This window comes from Pipra filicauda, unplaced genomic scaffold (assembly GCF_003945595.2).
Source record: "Pipra filicauda isolate LSUMZ 115617 unplaced genomic scaffold, ASM394559v2 scaffold76_size2844353_pilon, whole genome shotgun sequence".
NCBI classification, from domain to species: domain Eukaryota; kingdom Metazoa; phylum Chordata; class Aves; order Passeriformes; family Pipridae; genus Pipra; species Pipra filicauda.
Genome location: NW_024104942.1, coordinates 18,151 through 42,214, shown reverse-complemented (window position 1 = coordinate 42,214; position 24,064 = coordinate 18,151). Strand labels below are relative to the sequence as shown.

General features: G+C 46.5%; 1 protein-coding gene across 3 annotated transcripts in view; it reads right to left on the bottom strand.

Annotated features, from left to right (window-relative positions):
* PACS2 (phosphofurin acidic cluster sorting protein 2) overlaps positions 1 to 15,448 on the bottom strand; it is a 50,572-nt gene extending 35,124 nt beyond the window's left edge. For 2 of the 3 annotated variants that reach the window (XM_039389772.1, XM_039389774.1), the window contains exons 1-8: positions 15,367 to 15,448; positions 12,066 to 12,155; positions 9,564 to 9,689; positions 7,367 to 7,529; positions 6,249 to 6,322; positions 5,419 to 5,499; positions 3,031 to 3,090; positions 1,614 to 1,771 (exon numbers count right to left, since the gene is read on the bottom strand). In XM_039389772.1, coding sequence (XP_039245706.1) covers positions 1,614 to 1,771; positions 3,031 to 3,090; positions 5,419 to 5,499; positions 6,249 to 6,322; positions 7,367 to 7,529; positions 9,564 to 9,689; positions 12,066 to 12,155; positions 15,367 to 15,372 — 758 coding nt within the window. In that variant the 5' untranslated portion in view covers positions 15,373 to 15,448. The remainder of the gene's footprint in view (positions 1 to 1,613; positions 1,772 to 3,030; positions 3,091 to 5,418; positions 5,500 to 6,248; positions 6,323 to 7,366; positions 7,530 to 9,563; positions 9,690 to 12,065; positions 12,156 to 15,366) is intronic. The other variant, XM_039389773.1, reaches the window with a different exon arrangement.
* Positions 15,449 to 24,064: the final 8,616 nt, after the last annotated feature.

The window sequence follows — 24,064 nt, the reverse complement described above, 5'->3', positions numbered from 1 at the left end:
AGTGGTTCCAGTAAAATTTATAGGCTACTTTTGAAAGGAGAGGAAGATCTCCAGGACAGTAAGAGAAGCCAAAAAGTCCAGGGATCCCTGTCTAGCCCTGACACTGTCTGACCGTCACACAGGAGACTATTTTTATAAAGCTCTTATTAGGAATGCCTGCACACTCTCACACTACACAGTAAACAGCAGCTTTTGCTTCCATAAGATCCAGGGTGGGCATGTGGTCCAGCATATTCCCACAGCAGAACAGAATGCACATGGACCCCACACAAGCATTTGTGTCCTTACTACCCCAAGCACCAGGTGCAAAGTTTCACAGTGACCATCTCGTTTCATGTAGCAAATGCTGACTGAACTACACAACATTCCAGACAGGGTCTAGTTCCTGACTGAAATACGGCAACTAGAATTACTGCCTCCCCTCCCATCCCCCCGATACTCTGCTCCTGTGGGTAAGTGACTCTTGGTGCTAATATGCATTTTATTTCCAGCTTGCATCTGGATTTGGCTCTCAGCACTAGGCTCCAATTACACATTTGCTCAATAAGATAAGGTAGCGCACACACAATCAGATTGTGCTTCCACATAAGAGGCAGCTCATCACACCAGGCTACAAGACTCAATTACAATTTAAGGAACTGATTTTTTTTGTTGCAGGAAAAATCTGCCTACAAGCCATCAGCATTTATCACATCCTCTTCAAGATATGAACTCAAGAACTGGATGCAGCAAACCACAAAGTGTCTCTCCAGGACCAGACACAGTAAAGTTCCAATTCCAGCATTATTCCAGTAATCACATATCCCAGAACAGTTAGCTCCTTGGCTCCACGGAACAGGATATGAACTCTGTGTGTACAGTAAAACATTTTTGCTTGTTTCAAACTGTTGCTTACCACAACACATCTACTTTCAAATCCCTTCAAGGTAGGGCCTACCAACTGGTGATATCTTGGGTCAAGCTCCAAACCTTTGTAAGCCACCAACCTCATCACTTATCACTGCTGCTCCAATCTATTCTTGATATCTTCTGGCTCACTGATAGGGAACAAGTCACTCTAGACTCAGAATTTATTCTCAGACCAACTAGGTTATTCTACATTAACGAGTATATTAGTACACCTGATAATTAGCCAGCATTTAGCAGGTGCTGTACTGACCAACTGCAGCGGTCAGCACCCCAGTGCTTTGTTTCAGAGCCATCACAACAGTGAAGGCCTGAGCACGCAACCACACACCACTCAGAAGCATGAGTGCAGCTGAAACAGTCTCATGTCTCCAGCCTTTATTGGGTAGAGATGTGACACAGGGCAGGGATGTGACACAGAACCCTGTTAGCTCAGGGTTCTGTATCTGCTCAAGACCCCGAGCCAGCAATCCCCAGCTCAGTTCTACAGTGCTGTGATTGACCCACACATCAGTGCCCACAAAAGCCCTTTCAGAACAGGCTTGAGTGTATCTACGTGTGCTGCAGTCAGTGCCCTTGGGCCCTGAGGAATTAATTTGTTTTCTGCAGTTCTGTTTCCTTAATCCTTGCAAAGACTGTCTTTCCACACAGGGCATTACCGGCCTTTCCATCTCTCTCTGGCCCAGCATAAGCTGCCTCACACTTACTTTAACTTTGGCTTTGGAGTGCTCAAGACACTGTCATCATCCTCCATTTCTGGCCCGCTGTCACTGGGGTTCTCTATATCCAGCGTGTCATACAGAAGGTCCAAATCCTCCTCCACCTCTGGAACGTGCTCTGCTGGGTCCTGCTCTGAATCCAGAACCTACACACAGGGCAGAAACAGGTATCACTGAGCCTGTCAGGAGACAGATCGATCCCACATCACCTGTACTCTCCCCAGGACTGCAGTACATGATCCTGGGAGTAAGCTTCTATTCCTGGTGCTTGGATACTATATCTGACAGGAACATTAAGTGTATGAGAAATGCATGTTTTGGATCAAGCTTGTCAGTGTCTGGTTAAGCAGGAGTTTCATATTGGACTAGGCATCCATGAGCAAGCCATTTAACTACAGGTTATGTCCATTATTCAACCCCATTCTATAAACAATGCTTTAAAAAGGCCGCAAGGGAGTCCCAGTTTTCTTAGAACCACCACAAAATTCCAGTATTCCCAACAGCGTAACCTGTCGTGGGTTTTACTGAAAAAGCTGCCCTGACAGCTTCTCATTTGATACCCAAAAATGTCCACAGGAGGCGCCTGAAACCTGGACGAGGATCCACTGCCACCCACACACAAGGCAAAATAGACACATTAAACTTTCCTGGTTGCTTTGCACATCCTCCAGAGTAAGCAGGGAGCTGTGCTCAGTTCAGAGCTTGCTTTTTGAGTGGCAGCTCTGGAAAAGCAGCAGCTCAGCTGTCTGAGCCCTTAGCTATGGGTGCTGACTCTGCTGAGCTAACTTGGGAAGAACAGCAAAGCTAATAGGACTGTTTGAAAGCATAAGGAAGCACGAGGAGTTACTCACTCTTTCCCGCAAGCCACAAAAATCAACACACGGCCAAACAGCCAACTGAGTTGTTAACTGTTTTTATATTAGACACTTAATGTTACCCAGGGGTTCTGGATCTGTTTCATCATTTTCAGCTATGACCAAACAGTTGACTCCTGTGGATCTGTGCTCCCTGTCCAAGTTTTACACGTCTTGCCTGGCTGTTCTAGTGAGATGATCAAATAGGTTGGGATTCAACTTCACAAGCAATATACACCATAGACTATTTGCCTTTGAAAGGGTCAAAGATAACTTCAAAGCAGTCTGCAAAACTAATGGGTACACAGATGGCTGCCAAAATCTGCTTTTGATAAAACTTGATCTAGAAAATGTTTGCTGACATTTAGAAGCTGGCCCTCAAGCCTCCATGCAAGGCCAGAGTGTAAGGAAAGGTCACATCCACTGCAGACTTAAAAACAAAATGAGGGAAACGATGGGAAAATGGGAGAGTGTTTCTGAAGACTAAAGCAAGGTGTTCCAAGCAGAGAGCAACACAGAAGACAGGAAGGCTTACAGAATTAATTACTTACCTCATCAGACACTTTAAACCTCTTCAGCAATGCCACAACCTTCTGTTTGAAGTTTTGTTGCTGTAAGTTAAAGACACTTTTACATAAGTAAAGCATTAAGTGAATTGTTTTCTCTCAGTCTGCAAGAAGCCCAGACACATCTCACACTGGTGCTCTAGCTGCTGCTTCAAATCAAACAACTCCTGGCACCACAGACTACATCTCTGCTCTTCTTATGTTGAAATCAGATTTTCCACACCTATGATAATTTCATTCCTGCATTACCACAAGCTAGGTCCCACTCCACCAAGCAATAAGTCTTCTGGCCCTGACAGATGGCACATTGCTCTTGGTTGGACACACAGGGCATAACAAATAATTTTATCTGCCAGATCACCTCCTATACCTGTTTGACAGATTTTTGGCAAACATTTGACTGCCAGCTTTTCTGATTCTTAACAAGGGTGAGCCAACACAGGCATCCACCCACTGACCCAAAGAACAACTATGTCTTTTACCACCAAAGCATGGGTTTGGTTTTTTTGCAGGAGCTCGCAGTTCATCCTGGCAGGTTCATTTATTTGAGCAGTAGCACTGGAGAAAAGCTGTGGGGCTTGTCCTTAGCTCTTGTCCCTATCACAAAAATGCTTCCCAAGTCACAGACCCAGATCCTAGACACAGCAAGGACCAAGTCTAAAACAACACAAGCCAAACCACTGCATTTCTTTTGTGTTTGCTTGCCCCTAAGAGCCCCTCTTTTGCAGGATGAAACAGCTGAGGTTTGCCATGAGCTGCCCAGCCCTTCTCTGCCTGTCACTGACCAACCCAATATGCACAGTGTGAATAAAAGGAAGACGAGAAGGGCCTAGGTTTGAGTGCTGGTACAGAGCTTTTGAAGTGGCATCCCTGTGTCAGAAGGAAAGGGAGTAGAAAGTGGCTGATAACAGGACACATTTAAGTGAAGACAGTTGTTCACTTGATGGCTCTCCTGTATCTCACGTGAGCTCTTCTTGCAAGTCCAACCGCTCGCTCCCACTCTGGCCTCAGACAGTTCATACAAACCCATGTCTTCAAAACCAGCCCTTTACCTCTGAACTCACATCCTGTGAGCTGCAGCCACCTCCTAGACAGCTGAAGTTTAGGTGGAATAAATGCCCCAGACTCTTCAAAGACTGCCCTATTTCTGTCTCCAATGCACCTGTGAGGCCAAGATGCTCTCATGATAGTGAGGGTTTTCCTCTGGCTCAGGACATCAAGCAAAATCATCCATCACACAGATCACCTTGGACCAGCTGGTCAGTCTGTGGAGGGAGGACACAAAATGCAGTAGCTAAGGTGACATGACAAGAGCTGTTTGCTGGCCTGAATGGTTTGACAGCAAGGAGATTTGGTTTGGAGCTGCACTGATATTAACTTATGTAGCAGCACCAAACCCGGGTTTGCACCAGTTGCACACACTGGAGATTCAGTATCAGTTCACAGATCAGGGCCAGAAAGATTTTCCTATTATGAGTTGGTTCCTTAATAACCAAGTGGTGAATTTTGTCCTGGCTGGTCACTGACACTTCAAAACAATACTAAAGACACCAAGGATATGAACTAGCACATTCCTGGTCTCACAGAAAGGATCTTTTTAGTGTCAGATTCAGGTCAAAACAGGGTTTATTTCAAACTTTATAAAACCATGCATTTCAGAAATAGCCTTAGAGGTGGTAGAATGATCTCCAAACTTACTCCTAAGACCAAAACCAAACCTAATGCATCTCGCTGATTCCGAGTTATTGTCGTCATTGACATGCACAAACACTGGTGCAAGCAGAAAGCTGCATTATGGACTGGTCAAGCACAAGTCCCTGCTCCATACAAGTGCAGCATTGCAGGCACACTTGTGCTTGTGTGAGCGGGTGGATAGCTGCATGCATCCTTCCAAAGCTTCTATATATGTAATATCCAGCTATTTGTTTTGCCTCAGCACCACATGCAACACCTCATGTTCATCTGTCAAACTCCAGGCCTCGACTAAGCTGCTTCATTTTGAAACCCTCCTGCTGGCCTCTCCCATGCAGAGACCAAATAGAAGAGCTTTCCTTCAGTTACAGCTACTTTCGGGACTTACATGAGCATGGATTCTGCACTGGCTTCTTCAATGGGACTGGAAGTTCATACAGTTGCATGATTTTTAGAGCTCCTTAACTTTGCAGCCAAAGGACACTGAAGACAGCACATGCACACAACCTTGGATGGTCCCACTCCCTGAACCGGCTGCTTTTCCTAGTTCTTTGCATGCTGTGGCAGTGCCCCCAAGCTCTCTGCGGGGCAGCATGTCTAGTACTGCTGCTCCCACAAGCCACATGCACTGCACATCCTGGCCAAACCCCGTCAGTGTTAGTATAACTAATTTCCACCGACCCTGGTTATGGACGTCGTTCTTACTATCGATCTCCGCTGCTTCTTGGGCTTCCCCAGCTCGTACTCATCATCATCCAAATCCTGAACAGAAAGAGGATTCCTGTGTTACCTTATGATTCTGTGACACATGAGCATTTAAGCACTAAAAATGCTCCTTCTATGAAGATGAACCCGCTGCCCTGTCTTCCAGGCATTCAGCATTTGCCTTAATTGCAATTACGATGGTAGAGGGAAAAGGCAGTTATTCCAGGTCTGCAGACACAGGAATAACAGCCTGGAGAAGCAAAACAGCCCTAGTTTTACATTCAAGGAACAAGGACAGTCATAACCCCACATTTTGGTGGGTTCCTCTCTCGGTACCCTCCAAGAGGTGGAAGGCAGGTGATGCCAGAGTCTGAAGGCAAATAAGACCCAAACTCAAAAGCATCTCGCATCTAACCAGTGAGTTCTTTGTAAGGACCTATTTTGCAAAAGGTATTAAAGACTAAAGACTGCCTCAGACCCCACTGGCCCTTTAACTACAGCTGGGGATCCAGTTGGGTTCTTTGAATCCAATCACTACTATAGAAGCAATAGAGTCATGCCTTGACCATTAAGCAGAGAAACACAAGGATACTAATGTTTTTTAAGGGAGATCATGTCCAAACATGTGAACAGATAAATCACAGCACAGTAGAAGAAATGGGCTGTTGTGCAGGCTTTCTCTACCACTTGGTTACAGTCTCACACTGGCATGGCTTAGCTAAAGAAAAAGACTTTTAGTTTCAAGCATGAGCTGAGAGTGTACCTGCTCTACTGAGCTCAGAGAGAAACCATGCCCTAAACAGTACCTGGCCCTGTACGGCATCATCACTGGCCTCCTGCTCAGAAGAGAAGCTCTCGTACTCTTCCTCAGAATAGTTGTCTGAAAGGGAAGGAAAGAGGGGAGAGATCCTGTGAAACTCCTTTAAGGTGAGGACATGGTCTCATCTCAGGAGCAGAAAAGGCCGAGTCACAAATCAAGAAAGGAGGCACACAAGGAGAAGATAAACTAGCAGGCATCTATCTGTGCTAGAACCAGTGAGATGGGAACTGTCTGGAGGTAAGGAACAAGGAGAAACACTTCCAGCAAGAAGGAATGACCAGCACATAGATAAAGTTCCTTGACACATCACCTCAATTTATCCTGGAAAGGATCACCTAGTAGACAGCAGCAAGTAAAGAGGTTTCTCCACAGGTGAAATTACTTTTTCCTCCTAACATGGGCATAACTGGCTTAAAGGAGCAAGTAAAACATGACAGGAGAGTCTAAATCCTTTACTGAAATGACATTTCAGGTGAGCTGCCTGGACTCAGGCAACAACACACAAGCACCTGTGTGAACTACCTTCAACAGTTCACTCTTGCAGCAGTGAGCAGGAGCTGGTGCCATGTAAAAAGATGATCACAAATAGAAACCCAGTGTCTTCCCTATATAGTGCACAACACCATGGATTTACACTCATTAAACCAGGCCATCATCCATAGCAAAACATGTTGCAGGTTTGCAGGTCTCATCTAAAGTTAATGAGATTTATTGTAGGATACTCAAAAGAAAAAAAAGATGGAAGAGGAGCTTAAATGTAAATCTCCTGAATACAACACTTATCCAGGTGAGAAGCTACAGGTTCTCAACATGCCCACCAGTAATGCTGGTAGAGGGTTGGTGAGAACACAGCTAACCCTTGCTGGATGGCTCAGGCCTGGTCTGGTATGCAGGAGAAGCTTTGACAACTTGATCCCCCACTCCTGTCACACTCCCTGCTTACACAGCAACTCATTTGCAAAGTGGGTTCTCTTTGCATTAATCAGTTACAGACACAGCAACTTGTGCAAACCAGCTCTCATTTGTCCCAGGAAGCATCTAAACTCAGGTGGGGTTTAACTGCAGCTGGTTCTGGTCCTCAGAGCACGTGGTTGTAACTCTTACCTGTAGACTTGATTTTCTGGCTGGCCTGCATGGTGCTGTCTTCATGGTCGATTGGCTGACTGGACAAGGAGAAGATCCAGATTTCTGCTACCTTCACTGCAGCCTCTTTGATGTTGCTGAAAAGGCTCAGAACCTGGCCACCTTCTGTTGGGTGCTGCATGACCTGGGACAGAAATTAAGCTGTACAAATCTGCATTTAAATGTATTTACACTTGCATCATTTGCATACTACAAGAGTTATTTATGTTAACAGTTACTCCACATTTCCAAGAACAGAAGCAGTCAAGACCCTGCAACTGCAGGAGCCACTTGCAGGCAATACACAGTGTTAGTTGAGATTATATCTGACTACTAATGAAAGTGATGGAAGGAAAGAAAAACATTCTGAGTTTAATAGGTGATTAGCTCATCCCTGAAGCACAGTACTTGACTACCTCATTACCATGTATAGGCTTCCATGGCACAGTACTGATTTGAATTATCAAGTCACCCACCTTATGAACACCTAATTAAAGAACATAATTTTGTCTTAAAGCCCTGCAGAAGAGCCAGTAAAGGCAAAAATTCTTTGTGAGATACAGACGTAAAGTGCTTCCTAAAGCAAAAATCCCTGCTCCAAAGAGTCAGTCCATGAATCTCAGAGGAACTGGCTACCCCAGTATAATGAAGCAGTAGGTCACGAAAAACAAGACAGTGGTGGAGGCAAAGGGACATTTCAGTGCAGGTTCCTCCTTCCTTTGCCACTCACAGGGCTCTCCCCAGAATCTAAGTCTTCTGTTCTGCTCTTGCCCCACCAGAGTCAGCAAGCATATCCCCTCTCTTGCACCTCAGCTTTCCAACATACACCAGGTTGCTTTGTCAGCTCCTCACGTGGCTCTAAACAGACCTGAGCTGATGAGGAACACATGCCCTTGCCCTGAAACTCTGCTCAGACCCTCAACTCCAATTCACTGCTTTGTTTCAACAGATACAAGAACTTTTTTTTCTTTTTTTTAAGGAATGAGTCAGTGCAGTTCAGGGGTCATTATCCTATACACTGCAAAGGGAAGGGGGGGAGCTTGTAAAATTTGTTTTCCTTAAGACTTCAATTTCATAAATATTCCAGATGAGCTGGAGAGCAACTATTTCCTAACATGGTGCACCTTTGAACATTTTTGACCTTCTGATCTCAGTCAGCTGACATTACAAACAGACATAAGAGAAACCACATGCAGCAGCAAATGCCCAACACTTAAAAGTTCCCTGATGGTTCTAATTAATGGGCCCACATGTTTTCTGCCTTACAGCAGTATTTAATTTCTAGTTCTTCAACAAATCAAACACAGTACAGGAAAAATGTTAGCTGCGACACCACAAACTTGACCAATTCAAATGAGGAATTCACCATTTACTGCAAGACTGAGGGAAGCTGAACTCACAGAAGAGAAGTAGTCTTTATAATGAATTATTTAGTGTAGTAGTAACTCACCACAACATAACGCCAGCTTATTTTGGAGAAAAATGATTTGTTGACAAAATGCAGTCTGATGAAAAATACTGGGATTAAGCTGGACTTGCTACTGCTAAGCCCACCCCTAAATACTCAGAAACAGAAACAGCAGACATTAAGCAGGGCATGAAATAATGAAGCATGGAGCTACACCATTCAGAAAGCCTTAGTGAATAATTTATCCCTACTTGATTCCAGAATTAACTTTATCATTTACTTCTCATGAATAGAACTCCACCTACATTACCAACAGCCATGAAATAAGAATGGCAAAAGGTGTTTTAAGCAAAATGGGAGGAATTACTTAATGCTGAGCTGTCATACTGTTGCACTGAGAAGCACAGCAAACTTTGCTTTAACTTTACCATTTCTCAGGGTTCAAAGGCTTGCCCAAGTGACCCTATCTGTCTTGTTCTGGACCCCTAACTCTAAAAAGAGCCACAAAACAATAACAAAACCCTCACAAGGTCATAAGTTAGCCTTGTGAAAGCTTTAGCTCTCAAGATACGATGCAGAAAACGCTCAATATTATTACTCAGTAGTAAAACCCGTTTAAAATATTGCTCCGTGAATATTGATTACAGCTATTACGACAGCTATATGAAATCCTGCCAGGTACTTCTCAATGAGGAAAATGATAAAAAGGAGTTTGAAGAGAAGGGAAAACATCCACCTGTGTAAACAGAGACCATGTCAAGTGCAGCTCACCTCAGCCATGTTGATAGACCCCACAGCCAGAGTCTTGTAGCCTAAAATGGTTCGGTTCTTGTACCGCTTCCGCCGCTGCAGCATGATCTGAAGCTTGTTGCCTTCCCTCTTCAAGAAGTGAGGGTACTGCAGTGGGAAACACAACGGAAGAGTTCATTACTTTTCTTGACAGTATCTCCTGAGCTACCTGCTCCACAAGTAACTTCCACTCCTCCCAGGGATTAATTCCAGGGCTTTTAGAAGCACCTACGTCAAACTCGCACTCAGTGGACAGTCCTTCGTTCTCCCCCAGAAGACTTCAGCTCTGCCCGAACAGCTCAGTCAAGCACATCAAAAACACAGAGGAACTGTTCAGTCTGGGAAGGGTTGAACCCAAGCCTGGTTCCAGGGAGATGAGTAGCCTTCAGGAGACGCTTTCCCCAACAGCTAAATGGAGGCTGCCCAGAACTGGAGCCCCAGAGGTGCCTCCTGGAGCACAGGCTGCCCTGCAAACAATGGACAAACAGGACATTCCCAAGCGAAGGCCGCTTCCATCGCAGGCAAGACCTACTTTTTCTTCTTCCTTGGAACATTTTGAAAATAACTTCCTGCCCATCAAAACACTTGACAAATACAAATACCAAATGCCACCAGAAACCCCTGAGATAATAATTTGCAGTCCAGAGCAAGCCTGACTGCTCCGCAGGGTGCTGGGAGCAGTGGCCACACAAACAAGAAGAATACTAATTAGCTGAATGCTCTGTAAGGGCAGGATCTACTGCTCATTGCCCAAGGAAGCAACCCTGCAGAGGAGAGGAACAGCACTCCCCATAATTAAAAGACAACCTCAAAACACACAGAGCCTGTGACTTTACAAATGTGCAACATCCCTAAATAAGGATGGAAGAAAGTTATTAGAGGGAAGAGGCAAGAGGGGCTCAAAAAGTCAGAGGCAAGGCATAAGGTCTGAAGAGCTGACAGTGCCATATGAAGATAGTGGTTGCAGCAAGACACCAAAACCTTCTTCGTCTGTGACACCCACATGCTTTTACTGTGGCCCATCCCATCACCACTCTCAAATACATCCCAGGCACTAAATTCAGACTGTATCTGAATTAAGCTGCGGTTGTTAGCTAGGAGCAGCTTCCAGCCGTTGTTCAATTAAGTAACAATAAAAGCTGTCATAAAAATCCTGCTATCTTAGAATGCTTCCCAAGCCTTACTGCATCCAAGACAACCAATCCTTCATGCAGTCAGTCAGAGATCAGCAGCACATCTCTGCTTTAAGCTCACTCACCTCTTCTAAGCCTCAGTGTCACGGACATCACTCTCTCCTATTCTGGCTCAATTCCCAGCCCCGTCAGGGGAAACAGAGTTAAAGGCAATGCTCTGCATCCTGCTGCAGCATTGCTGTGAGACCCAGAAAAAACTCCAACCATATTCCCAATTAATTCCAAAAAGATCTGCAGACTTGCTCCTTGCTGACACAGGACTGGCAAAGGAAGACCTGGCTCGTCTTACAGCTCTGCTCCCAACCATGGGAAACCTGCAGCCGCAGGACCCAGGTGTGCGTATTCCTGGCATGTGGCTCAGTTATTCCTGCTCACAAAAGAGGGAATGCAGTTAACCCAGTCTGAGCTGCATCAGGACAGAACCAGAAGCATGAACCATCTGTCTATCTGCTTGGGCAGCTGCAGGGTTATCATCCGTCTGCAACAAAATCTTACCTGCTTCAGGTCTGCACAGGTCTGAGTAACAACCAGACTCACATCATCACTTCAACCTCTCTCCTTACCAGACCAAACTCCTGAAGTCAAGATCTAACCAACAGTCCCAGAACACAGATAATCGAGATTCCACATATTAATGCTTCTGAGTGTCTGTCTGGCTCTGCTGCATTGAGGATCTTCTCTCACTTGCAGCAAGCTAGCCTCTACTTACCCAACTTTCCTGCTCAGCAGGTAGCACCAGGGCAGCAGCACACTTTGAGGAAAAGAAGAACTAATGAAATGCAGTGGCTCCAATTCGCAGCTATTTCTGTGACTCCAGAGCCAGCAGTAACTATAAGCACATTGCTCCTGCCTCCACAAATGGTGCCTCCTTTGGCAACTCCAAATCAGAAGTTCCCCTGATTCATTCCTACTACTGCCTTCTGTCAGACTGGCACTCCATGTCACCCCCATGGCTGCCATCCTCCAGTGCTTACTCATAAAGCAAGCAACAAAAGGCAAAAAAAGAGGCATCCTGTTTTGCTCCAGTTCCTGTTACGGACATTCCTGTCCATAACTTGAAGAGGACAGTCTTCATGTTCTTCTTCCTTCATGGTTATCCTGGGCTCCAAAACCAGGATGCACAACAAGGAAGGTCCCCTAATACTGTGAACTAGCACCCAGCTTCAGGCTCTCAATGCTGAGAGGCAATTCAGACAAGTTTGTGTTGTTGCACATGAGAACATGCTGAGGATCTTCACCTCAGACCCACAACATATCCCTGCTCACTGCAAGCACAGACATCCCACCCTACCTGCAGGGAGAAGGTCAGTGCAAGCTCTGTCTCCACATGTCCACTCGGGGGCAATACAATCTCGTGAGACCGCAGGATGCGCTTGGAGCCCTGTACGGAAACAAAGTCCATCAGGTGAATTCCCCAGAAGCCAGCCCTCATATCCCACTCCAGTCCTATTTACTGCAAACCAGGAAACGTTGTCAGGGACTACCACAGAGAAGCGAACGGATGGGTCTGCCCTTGCACTTCTGTGAAATATTAATGAGATGAAAGGGAGATATTTGACTAATAAAGATTTGGGCATATTTACTGTCCCTAACTGCAACAATGCAGCTTTTGTTCTGCCAAACACCAGCATTGAAAAGCTGTGAGTCAACCCCCACCCCTCCAGTTGAAGTCTCATATTTTCACTTCAGCCAGTAGGTACAAGGCTCATCTCCAGGGTCTGGATGCTGCAGCATTATGCTTAAATCCCCAGCGTTAGCCACAACAGACTGAGCTTCTCTGTTTGTGCACACACCCCTCCCTGGGGAAAGTGGAGACTTTAACCTGTTTAAACAACTGCGAGTAGCTGGGGACATAAAAGAAAAAAAAATCCACTAAGCATCTCAGTGGAGTCTGGAGACCTAATGTATCACAGGGCAACTCCAAATCAGCCCTGTATGTGGGCTGCCATATATTAACAGAGTTACTGGGCTATTTACTGTGTGAGTGTTTCATCTCAGGGAATGTTTGAGGGAAAACTAGCATGAAAACATGACAGACTGCTGCCTAGCAAACCCTTTTGCATTGTTCAAACACAGTGGCAAGTTTCAGAGGTCTCTGGCTCAATGTTCTGCTGAGGCTGCAGATCTGGCTTTGTCCAGACAGGCTGATCTCCCAGAAGCACAGAACTGTAGCTCTCAAAAAAGCAGCATCTGGGAAATCGGAGACAGACTGGGGGGGCAAACACCTCCAAGCTACATCCAAAGGGAAATGTGGTCTGCTCATATCAGCCTCAAATAGCATCATGAGATGAGACAGCAGCAGAGATTCATTTACATCCCTTCTTCCCCAAACGCATAGCTCAGGCAGCCAGAGCAAATGCTGTGATCTGCAGTGGTGCCTCAGCTCCTGCACAGCACCAGCTCCTCTGGAAAAGCTGAGGTGCCTGAGCTCCAGCAGATCAGAAGACAGACAGCAGAGCAGAGCGAGGGACCGAAGGGCTGTCCCCAGGCCAAGCAGCACATGTGAAAGCAAAGCACAGCGAGCCTGGCCGCTGGCAACAGTGGCAGCTGCTCCATCTGTGCAAAGCTCCTAATAGCAGCAATCTTGCTTTACTGGTTATGCAACCTGAAATCTAATGAAAGACCAAATATAGTTGCTTTTAAAAGACCGCAGCAGATAAACAGAGCAACGGCTTGGGAAATACAGTTGACAACTCTTTGAACATCACTGTTCAGGAGGCTGCAAGGAGACACGGGAAATGCAGGTAAGATGCTCTCATTAGGTCTGAATTCAGTCCTCCTCTCTGGAAGGACTCTGGTGTCTGACACCTCTCGTGCAATTCCCCACACAAAGGCAGTGAGTCATTTGACAGAGATCATATAGTTGATGATCCAGTATCACCAGGTTCAAACAACAGCCATGTCAGAAACCTGAGTGCTGGCAAATGAAGCATCCCTGAAAGAGCTTGTCAGCATCATAACCTGCAAGCTATAAAGGGACTTTTAATAGCAGGGCTTCAAACCTGCCTATGTCTGACAGCTGCACTGCTACTGACTTCACATCCCAAAGAAATACGGGTGCGGTCCCCCACAAGGGACATGCAAGGTGAGGCACTCTCTGGACAATGGTCATTCCAGCCACTGTCACCTCTAGGTCAAATAGAAAGGGCAAAATAAGGATATCCTGGTGATGTGAGCTGCAGCCTAGGACTTGGCAGATGCACATCCTGAACAGGGCAAGTCCTTCTGCTTTCCAGTTCCTCAGGGATCTGCCCTGTGTGGAGAGGACTGCTCAGGTTCCAGCATCTGAATTACTGCAGCCAGGCAGGTCACAACACATACCCCAAAAGCCCTACGTGTTAAAACTCCCACTGGACTTACAGGTCTGGGGCAAGCTTTCACCCACAAAAAGTGCAAGCAGTCAGCAGTAACCTGGACAGGAAAAGAAGGTTTTGCTCTAGTAAAAGATACTGAATTCTCCAACCCACATCTGACACGCTCTGGGTGTAGATCATTCACTGACAAGACTCAGGTCCTTAGAGTGATACATTAACCATCTAGGAGCACAAACATATGGAAAGCTTTCAGCCTTGACAAGCAGTATCTGTCAGCCTGGAAACCCACAGCGGTGCTTCTTCCAAGGTTCCTGCAAATCTAGGTGTGTGAAGCAATTCCCTGCCTTTCTGCTCACTGCATGGGTGTATGAACCTCCTCCAACACAGAGGGGCACATTTTTACCCCAGCTGGATAACTCATGGAGATGAGAGATACCAATTAAATCCTCAGCTGCGTCTTTTTGTCCCACAGATTTCACCTTCCAAGCTAGATTTTGTGTGCTTTGACACAACCGGATCTCTGCAGGGGTTTGCCTAGTTTTTTATTTGAAAAGCAGCAGCTTTTCCAGCCTGGTTAATGGTATTTTTCTACTTATAGGACTGCTAGGCTTTTACTTGTTAAGCACTTTAGCATTTGCAGTGGTGGGAGCACGTGAGCCGAGCTGATGCTGTGACGCACAGTGGAACCGAGTCCCCTTCCTTCCCAGCCTGCCTCCAGGCAGTGTGACCTACATGAAGGCACCTAATTAAATGGCAAAAACGTATGCTGTAAAGTGGGTTATTTACCTAGGATGACAGCTGTATTTCAGGGAAACAAATTAACATGTACAGGCAGCCTACAAATCCACCGACAAGGACCTGGCCACGGACTCAACAGCAGAGCTGCCCACCAGCAAAGGAAGGCCCACACTCCAGACCCCCCAAACCAGGACTAAGTTACCACAGTGTTCATCCCCAAAGTGAGCACGTTAAATAGAGAACCAGGCTTGGATTTAATGCCAGTTCGGGAAGAAGAGGCGAAGGATATGAACTGTAAAGAGCGTTTTTACATGGAAATAATCTCATGCTGAGCCATCAGTGAACAATATTCTTTGCTTACAAAAGCGAAACGCCGTAGGGGGAAGGGTCAGAAGAGACTGCACACACCCAGAATGCCCGGATAGACTTGGGAAGAAGTTCGTGGCCGCAATGGACCTTACGTGGAGGGGAAGCTCAGTTTGGGCATCTGCCAGTATTTTTAGTCAAACAACACAATTCTTAGAACTGAGCAGCAATTACCTGCATTTTGACAGCAATGACTCCAGAAATAAGCTCCTTATCCAATTCCTTTAAGACTACCAGTTTCTTTAATGTCAAGCTGCACAACCTGCAAACAGGAACAGAAAAGAAAGTTACAATCATGCCTGAAAAAGGAAAAGCTCTGAACACTTTTACATACAGCATTATCCCAGTTTGAGGGTGAACAGGCTCTGGACACAAGCCACACACTTACACAGACATAAAGACATATGAGGCTTCCCTGGCTTCTCAGACTGAATTTCTCCAACTTTTCATAAATATATCTCTGATACAGACCCATGGCCACATGAGAGCACCACATAGCACTGACTTCCACAGATCACAGCCTGGGAACTCTTGCCCCCAGTCAGACCAAAAGCTTCTGGGTCAGAGGAATTAAATTCCAGCAATATAAAAGCACTGGGTCAGTCTAATTTTAAACTCATCTACAAAGCTCTCCTAGATTGTTGGCTTTTTCAGTTTCAGACTCCTGGCTCCCAAAGATCTTGCTCCCGCCTCCCATCAACCCAGGAATTCTTCTCATCCCCAAACAGAAGTGCAAACCTCATCTCTAATGGGAAAGGGGGGAAAAAAAGGAGAAAGAAAGAAGAAGAGGACTCAAGTGGTGCCCTCTGGCCCTGGTGTTCACATGGCATGCATATGCAAGTAAATCACATTCTTTACCCAGGCAATGCTACATTGTTCTCATTAAAGCTGTTTGCACTTCCAGTGCAGGGAGTTTGAGAGCAGATGAAGTTTGGGATTTGGTGCAGCCGAGTTAAGGCTCTGAGGTAAAGGGATCACTGTATTGGCACTGCCACAATTTCACACAAGTTACCACCAGCTGGGAGAACTCAGAAGGCATACCCATAAACAAACTTCAGGGAAAGATAAACCTGAAGCAAAGGCAGCTCAGTTTGAGGAGAGCAGAGGCCAGATAAAGTTGCTGGGTGGGCTTTAGTGACTAGACATCATCTGTCACACTGGCCAGGAGCCAGCACGTCTGGTCTTTGTGTGTCCAGTTCCTACTCCATGGCATGGGCATCTTTGGCCTCTGACATGCAAATATTAGCAGGCTTCAGCATGGCTCCTCTGAAATCCACTGCAGAGCTCTTTCTCCCACATCAAGTGTGACATGAGGGGTGTTCATTAAAGGCTGAAGTCTAGCAGTAGATGGGAAAGGAAGAGGACCTTATGCTGGATTTAGGTGCATGACCAAGAAGGACTAGCACAAGTGCTATTGACTGAAGCCTGCACTTGAACTACAGGACTCCACACTGGTGCCAGGATACCAACAAGTCAGTACTGCCAAGGGGTGACTTGAACCTCCACCACCTTCTGACCATAGTGGGAAGCTGAAACATTGCTTTGCTGCAATGCCTCAGGGTTGATATGATCAGCCTGGCTGCAAAACTCCAGGGGAGATGCAGCTAAAGGCTATTCCTGACAGGAGCTGTGGCAGATGTTGAAGCAAGTGCCGCTTGTCTCATCCAGAAACAATCGTGGCTTTGCCTGAACTCTGGAACACGGCTAGCAACAGGGCAGAGCCAGTCTGAGCTCTTACAGGCTGCAGTCAAACACCTCTCCAAGCACATCCTTTCCAGCCCCTTCTCCACCCCAGCCCATGCCATCTGCTATCCCTGCTCATTTGCAAAGTACTGGTTCTTGCTATCAGCCCCCTAAAACCAAGAGAAAGAGATCTACAAGCTCTCTCCTTTGCAGAATTTTGCACCAGAAGACAGCAAAGCCAGAGATGCTGCAGAAATTACAAGGGAGGTGGGAAAACTGGGCCTGCCTGGGCCTCTGTCAGACCCCCAGCAGCTGTGTGCAGTGTCACTGAGACAAATGTGCTGGAGATGGCATTGGGTGCTGGAGGAGGGACGGCAGAAGAGGGCAGGACAACTGCAGTTGGGCTGGGCTGGCGAAGGGGAACCAAGCGCCCCTTTCCCCACGGCTGGAGCCTCCCCTGAGCGAAGCAGGAGAGACCAGCATGTTCAACTGCAAACCCAAGTGTCCAAGGGCACTGGAAATCTGGGAAAGATGAAACTGCATCCTTCAACCTGGAGCGCAGGAGAGGGTGCTCTTCATCCTGAACAGAACGGCAAGCACAGGCACACGTGGCTGCTGCCATGGACCAGCCAGGCCAGGATCTGGAGGAAGGAGGCTGTGAAGCCATTTGTTTTCTTTGTAATGCTGTAGCTGGAGGACAATTGCGCTCAGCTTGCCAAAACCCACAGAGCTTGGGCCAGTCAGGTGCTGAGAGCAGAGGTAGGACAACACACTGGCATTGTCTCAGCTGACGGACAAGGAACAAAGGCCTTTTCTCTCCAGCCCCGAGCCGAGAATGGAAAAGGTACGGGAAGAAACAATGATGTTCTCAGCATACACAGCAAAGCACAAGGAGGGCGTTCTGTTCTCCGCTGGGCATTCCTTCAATTCATCATTTATGAGCTTTGATCAAGCCCTGTGGAGCACTTGCTGCTTGGGAAAAAAAAATTGATCAGAAAAACAAAAGCAGTTAAAAAAGACATGGGACACATCTGCTTTCTTTATCCCCCATGGCTGGGCTGCTGGTACTAAAAGGCACTTCACACAAAAAAACAATGACATGTTTATCCTCTCCATCAGCGGGGGTGTGTGTGGGGATGGATAAAAATCAGAGTTTAAATCCCATCAAATCACTTTTACCCTCAACATACTTATTGTTTCAGGCCAGCTTACAAATGAAAGCAACCTTCAGAATATGTGGCAGAAAGGGGTCATATCCCACTCAAATCATCACGAAAAGGCATACACCAAGTGAGTCAACTGCATCCAGAGCCACTGTGGTGTCCCTGCCATCAGCACAAGGATCCTGAACTACTCACACACACAGGCACAGCAAGGATTCGTATCATAACTGCCTCTGATAATGGTGGCACCTCCTTACATACACTTAACTTTTGCCTTGGTTTTGCTGTAAGTCCATCAAGTCTTAGGGATCAGGAAAGAGACCAATCTTGCAACCACTTCTATCAACAAGCCTGTTGAGGTTAGACGCTGGTAAGAAAAACACGACAGACACAAGTGGATGCGCAAAGATCCACCTGGCTACATTCAGAATAAGGCTACATTCAGAAGTTTTTAATACATATAGACATGATCTCTGTGAACACAGAAAATAACCTATCATACACACACAAGGGAACTGAGGAAGCCTCAAGTCTGGATCTGAAAGAGCCTGTAGTATTTTGAAACCCCTGCAATACAGGAGGTGCAGAGAAACTTTCTTTGCACGTTTGTTTCAGCAGTGACTTACAGTTGCATGGGGGTGGTTAGCTAGCAAAAGCACAGTTAGCTGAAGCAGTGTTAAATAAGGGCAGTGGAAAACTGAGAGCAAATATTTCCATCCTTATTTGAAGGTTCATAGTAGATCTCCCTGCTAGGAGCACAGCTGGGTCCCACACAGCAGCAGGCACTGTCTGCTGAGGAGCTGTGTCCCCTCTGGTCACTCACGTGCCCCTCATGGCAAGCAGGCACAAGTTACTTGCCTGACCCCATTCTCAGGTTAACAAATCATGCTTAATGCATTCTACAACAGAACTCCATCTTTTTACATCACTGCTGCAAGAACACAGTTTTCAAGAGGAAACCTGGACCTGACCCAACAGTTTCAACTCGCCTCTCTAATGCAAGTCGTGCAGAGCAGCTTCATCATGAGTTCTTTGCTTAAGGAGGCAGCTATCTGCAAAAACATCACATTTGGTAACCGAGATTCAGCAAACAGAACAACAAATAAAGTGTCACATTCTTTACTCACTGGATGTTTTGGTTTTGCATCCCTCTGCGTAGGAAAATCAGGAAAATAAACCCCCTCCAAGAAAGAGTCTGCCTCGCTGAATTAAATGCCTGTTTCTCCACAGGGAGCACAGTAATTGCAGCAAGACCTCGCTCACGCAGAGACAGTCGAATCAACAGGAAGGAAAAAGTAAAAATTAAAGACCTGCATTTTAATTAAACCCCGTTGAAGTGGAGAATAATAACAGGATGCATCCATAGCTATAGGGGACTCCAAGTGCAAGATGGGAGCTGGGGCAGGAAGACTCTAATACACAGAAATCTTTTGTCCAAGTTAAAAGCTGTGAAGATATTGTCCCCAGAGAAAGTGTTTCATGCCAAGAGTGCTCTCCTCCGAGGTCTGAAAACCTCAATCAGCCGATGGCTATAAGGAAGAATCGGTTTCCGTTTGGCCACTGGACAGTTTCACCTCATCCAAGTTACTTTCAGCATTTCGGGACTAGCCTCGTGCTTTCAACATCAACTTTGAGTGTTTTGCTCTGAGCTTACACTTGACACCCAAGTCAGTCCCTCCCAAAAAAAAAAAAAAATCGTGAGCCACTCGAAGGAGAAGTGGAGGGAGACACCCACCTACACATGCACTGGCCCAGACAAACAGAGCCATTCTGCACATAACTATGGGGGCGCCTGTGCAGGAGAGGCTGGAGTGAAGAGCCCTGCACAGCATTTTTTGAAGACAGCTGCTTCAGCAAGGTATGAATGTATGCAGTGCACGAACAGCCAACTGCATAAGTTTCTTGTGCCTGCTCCACACATGCCCAGGGAGAGAAGAACAACACATGGATGAACCTGTTGCTGCACTTACATGCTAAAGGCGGGGTTTTATTCTGGCTTAGGAGTTAGCTTTGGGACAAAGCAAGGGAGAAGTGCTGTCCTCTGATGCCAGAGTGGGGCCTCTGGGCAAGGTCAGCAATGGTAGGAGCTGCAGAAAGATGCTTCCTCACTTTCCAAGCTTAATGTGCTAATTTAATCAAAGTGATCTAATCTTGGTCCCATTCTCAGGGAAGCTCCAAGGCAAGATGAAATTAAGAGAGGATGCAGAGGTCAAGCAACCCAATTTATGTCATGCCAGAAACATAACCTGAGCAACCTGCAAAGAAACCCAATAGTCCTTCATTCACACTTCCCACCAAGCTAACCTTTAGTCAGCTGTTCTAGCTACAGATCCATTCAAGTAAGGTTTAAGCAGGCAGGAAACAATTGCAGAGCCAGTATTTCCATTGTTCTTTTTCTGAAGGATCTTGAAATCCTCTTCCCAGCATTAATACAGAGAATTAAGCTCTAAAGATTCTAGAGACTAAGATCCATAGAAATGCTGTAGCAAGCAGGTCTTGTTCAGACAGGTAAGAGGATGGCAGCTTATTTTATGCAACAGGCTCTACCCTGGACCTCAGAAGGACACACATGTACAGCCAGACACTATCCTTTTATAGGTGAAATACTGTCCTGCTCACTTCAAATATATTACAAATATGCCTGCTCTAAACTGAGTATACAAAAGGGATGGGTGTGTTGAAGTTTTGCAGATCAGCGTAATTTTTACAAGATCCTAGAACTCTGCATGGGCACATTTGCTACTTGAATTTAATATGACTAAGTAGTAAAGCGCATCCGAGCTTACATACTCCAATCCAGCACATCATTTGGAAAATGCTGAGAGATGTCGACCTTCATTAGGGCAAGACATTGCTGGCTGGCTCCAGGGGACTCACCAAGGGCATAAAGAGATCAGGATTCCTGCAAGCCAAACAATCCAGCTCACAAAACAGAGTTTACATATTCTATTGGCACTTCTCATTTGTTAGTGCTTCAGTAGTCTGGGAAGGAAAGGGCACTACTGAGATACGGCCATGCTGGTGAAACCCACAGTGGTTCAAGCTGCATCTCCACAGTTTCACATACTCTTCAGGCAGCCAAGCAAAATTTTTTGTGTGCTGGCAGCTGTGTCACACCATGTTCTGACAAACTGACCGAGATGTGATATATTCCAAGTCACACTACCAGGAAATCAGCATGTCTGTCACCAACTGCTCACCTCCAGGTACATGCTCTGAACTGTGCTACCGAGAAACAGCAGCTTCCTCTCCTTTTAAGAAGTCGTCTCAGCAAGAGCAGAAGCAGCTCTCAGCACATCTGCTGGCCTGTCAGATCTCAGTTCCTACACACACACAACACATTCGGCTTCTCACTCTTCATTTTTATGGTTTCAAACCCCTTTACAGGGTCACTTAGAGAGGAAAAAAAACCTCAACCAGCCACAAAGCAGGGACTAGGTTTGTTTCTCAGACATGCAATGGAGTATAAAGGAGTTAGGCAAACTCATCTATGTGTTCACACCGTGCTGCCTGCAAAACCAAGCATAGACCTAAGTGTAGTTAAATACACCTCTCCTGGCTTGCCTCCTCTAAACCCTGCATCCTGAACAAGAGGACTGCATGGTGACCTGATACCAAAGTGAGCACCAATGAAAGCACCTATGGTACTGATCAATATTGTTAAAGCTTTGAGGCAGTAGGAAGGTGCTTTATTAGCTTTAAAGACTAAAGTCAGCAAATAATGAAAAGCTGATTCATAGTTAAGGCTCCTTTGACAGACATCAGGATTACACTTTCTATATTACAGAAGCCACAAACACACCTGATATTTGTTGTACTGATTTAGTAATAGCTGCAGTAGCCAGAGGCACCACCACCAAGGAATGAGATGGAGACAGACCAGGCATAACCACATCCATCTGACCAAAAGTCAGTGGTAGCTATGGGTCTAACAAGCTTGCAGAGATATCCATGGACTGCAGTACAGCCCAGAAACTCTTAAAAGCACTGAAATGCCAGTCTCCCATTTGAACAGCTAATGAACACAGTCAAAACACCTCCTCAGGGAGGGAAAGCCTTTAGGATGTGGGCTGGTCAACCATTTCTGTAGCTAGGGCTGCAACTCTCAGCTAGCCAGCAACAAAGCAAAGGCACAATGCATTAAACTTCTGTGAGCCAGCCAGGGTGGAGGGCAGCTCCCACCACGTGCCTCACACATTGGTGCAAAAGCATATACACAAATGAGCAAGTGAATCACGCCCCAAACCAAAAGGAGACTGAGAGGAAGAATGCAAAAAATAAATCAAGGGGTGGGGGATGAAGAGGAGAGACCTTCACAGCTGGAACAAATCCAACAGCCCTCTACTCTCTGGCTCACCCCTCCCTTGCATGCCTTCCTTATGCAACCTGCCTTCTCGCTGGCCTCCTGCTCCAGACAGCCGTGCCTGTCACACAGCAGCCTGGTCACCCAGATCGACTATTCCAGGCATGCTACAGGAACACTCCCTGCCCGCCAGGAGCCAGTCCCATCTGCCCCTGAACCCTGTGGGACTAGCAGGAGCTGCCCAAAGTCACCAGCTGATGAGAAGGACCATCAGAGCTAAAGGCTTCCTGGTAAGTTCAATTTGCCTCAGGGTACGAAGCAGCACATCCATCCTCATCTGTACCAGCATCCCCCTCCCAAGCTGACAGTGCTGCAGCCACCTGCAACAACAAAGCCAGCACCCGGTCTTCCAGCACACACCCAAGGAAGTCCTGGCAGTGGTAGCCAGCTCTGTTACAGGCACCTGTCAGTGAGACAAAAGGGTTAAAGAAAGTGCCTCAAGGCACATGTTTTCTCCAGCATGTGCCTTGTCCAGATAACCCTCACTCTCTTCCCTGTCCTCTCCTCCACCACATCTGTGCCTCAACCCTGAGCACAGCATCCCCAAACACAGTGGCAGTAGAATCAGGTTGGGAGCTGTAACATCTCCACAGCAACTGGGGATGTCACAGCCCGCACGTGACCAGTTCTCTGCATCCATGCAACAAATGAGACCAGCTCCTCCGACAGCCTGCCTGTTCCTGCTCACTCCCTCTGGAGCAGAGTGATGGCAAATCCTCCTTCACTACTGCGTCAAGAACTCTGTTCTCCAAACATTCTCTTCCCCAGCAGCTCCCCGACCTATCCCAGCAAGGAGCCAGAGTGCAGGCACATTCAGAGGGAGGTCTTGCACCAGTTAGTCTGGTCTAGTATTCAATATTTTCTTTTCCATAGCAGGAAGCACAGGTCTCCAAGTACTCTTGCGCTAGGTGCCATTCTGCATTTTGTTCCCACTGCTGAGCCGCCCACAGAGAGAGCTTGCTGCTGTGCCACCTGGTGCTGTGCTCTCTGCACACTCCTGTTACCTGGTGGTACCCTGGGGACACAGCACATTCCCAGCCACAGCACACACTGTCCCTAAGGCCTGCAAATCTTTAGAGATCAGGGCTCAGCCTGAAATATCCTGATCTTCCCCGCTGTCTGTAAATCAGTCATCAAGAGGAAAAAACTATGCCAACAGGAGCCTTGACTTCAAGCCCATGTCAGAAGAGCTTGTAACGAAGGGCTCGGGTTATCTGTCACTGTGATCTCTTCATCATAAGAAAACAGGACTAGGAAGCCTTCAGCTAAGAAAGCAGTCAAGGAAAAACAGATGGCTTCTTGTTGTACCCAAGGCTGAGCTTGCTCTCAAGGCATGAACAACTTGCCATCTCTCTGCCTTATTTCTCTCCACTTTGAATAGCTTCCACATTACCCGATGCAGAGGCGAGCTGAACAGCCCGTCACTCCAGAGACCAGACTGGCTCATGCCATGGGTCACATCAAATTACTTCTCACTCAGTCATCTAAGAACAATTCCCAGTTCACGAGCAAGTTAGACACAAACATGGCCCTCTCAGTCAAAGTCAAGATCCTGATGCCACATAGTTCTTAAGATTTGGTGCTTCTCTGGAAGACAACCACCTTACACCACTGTGAATAAACAAGACTGTCTGAAACCTGTTGTAGGAGTTTTTTTAAAAGG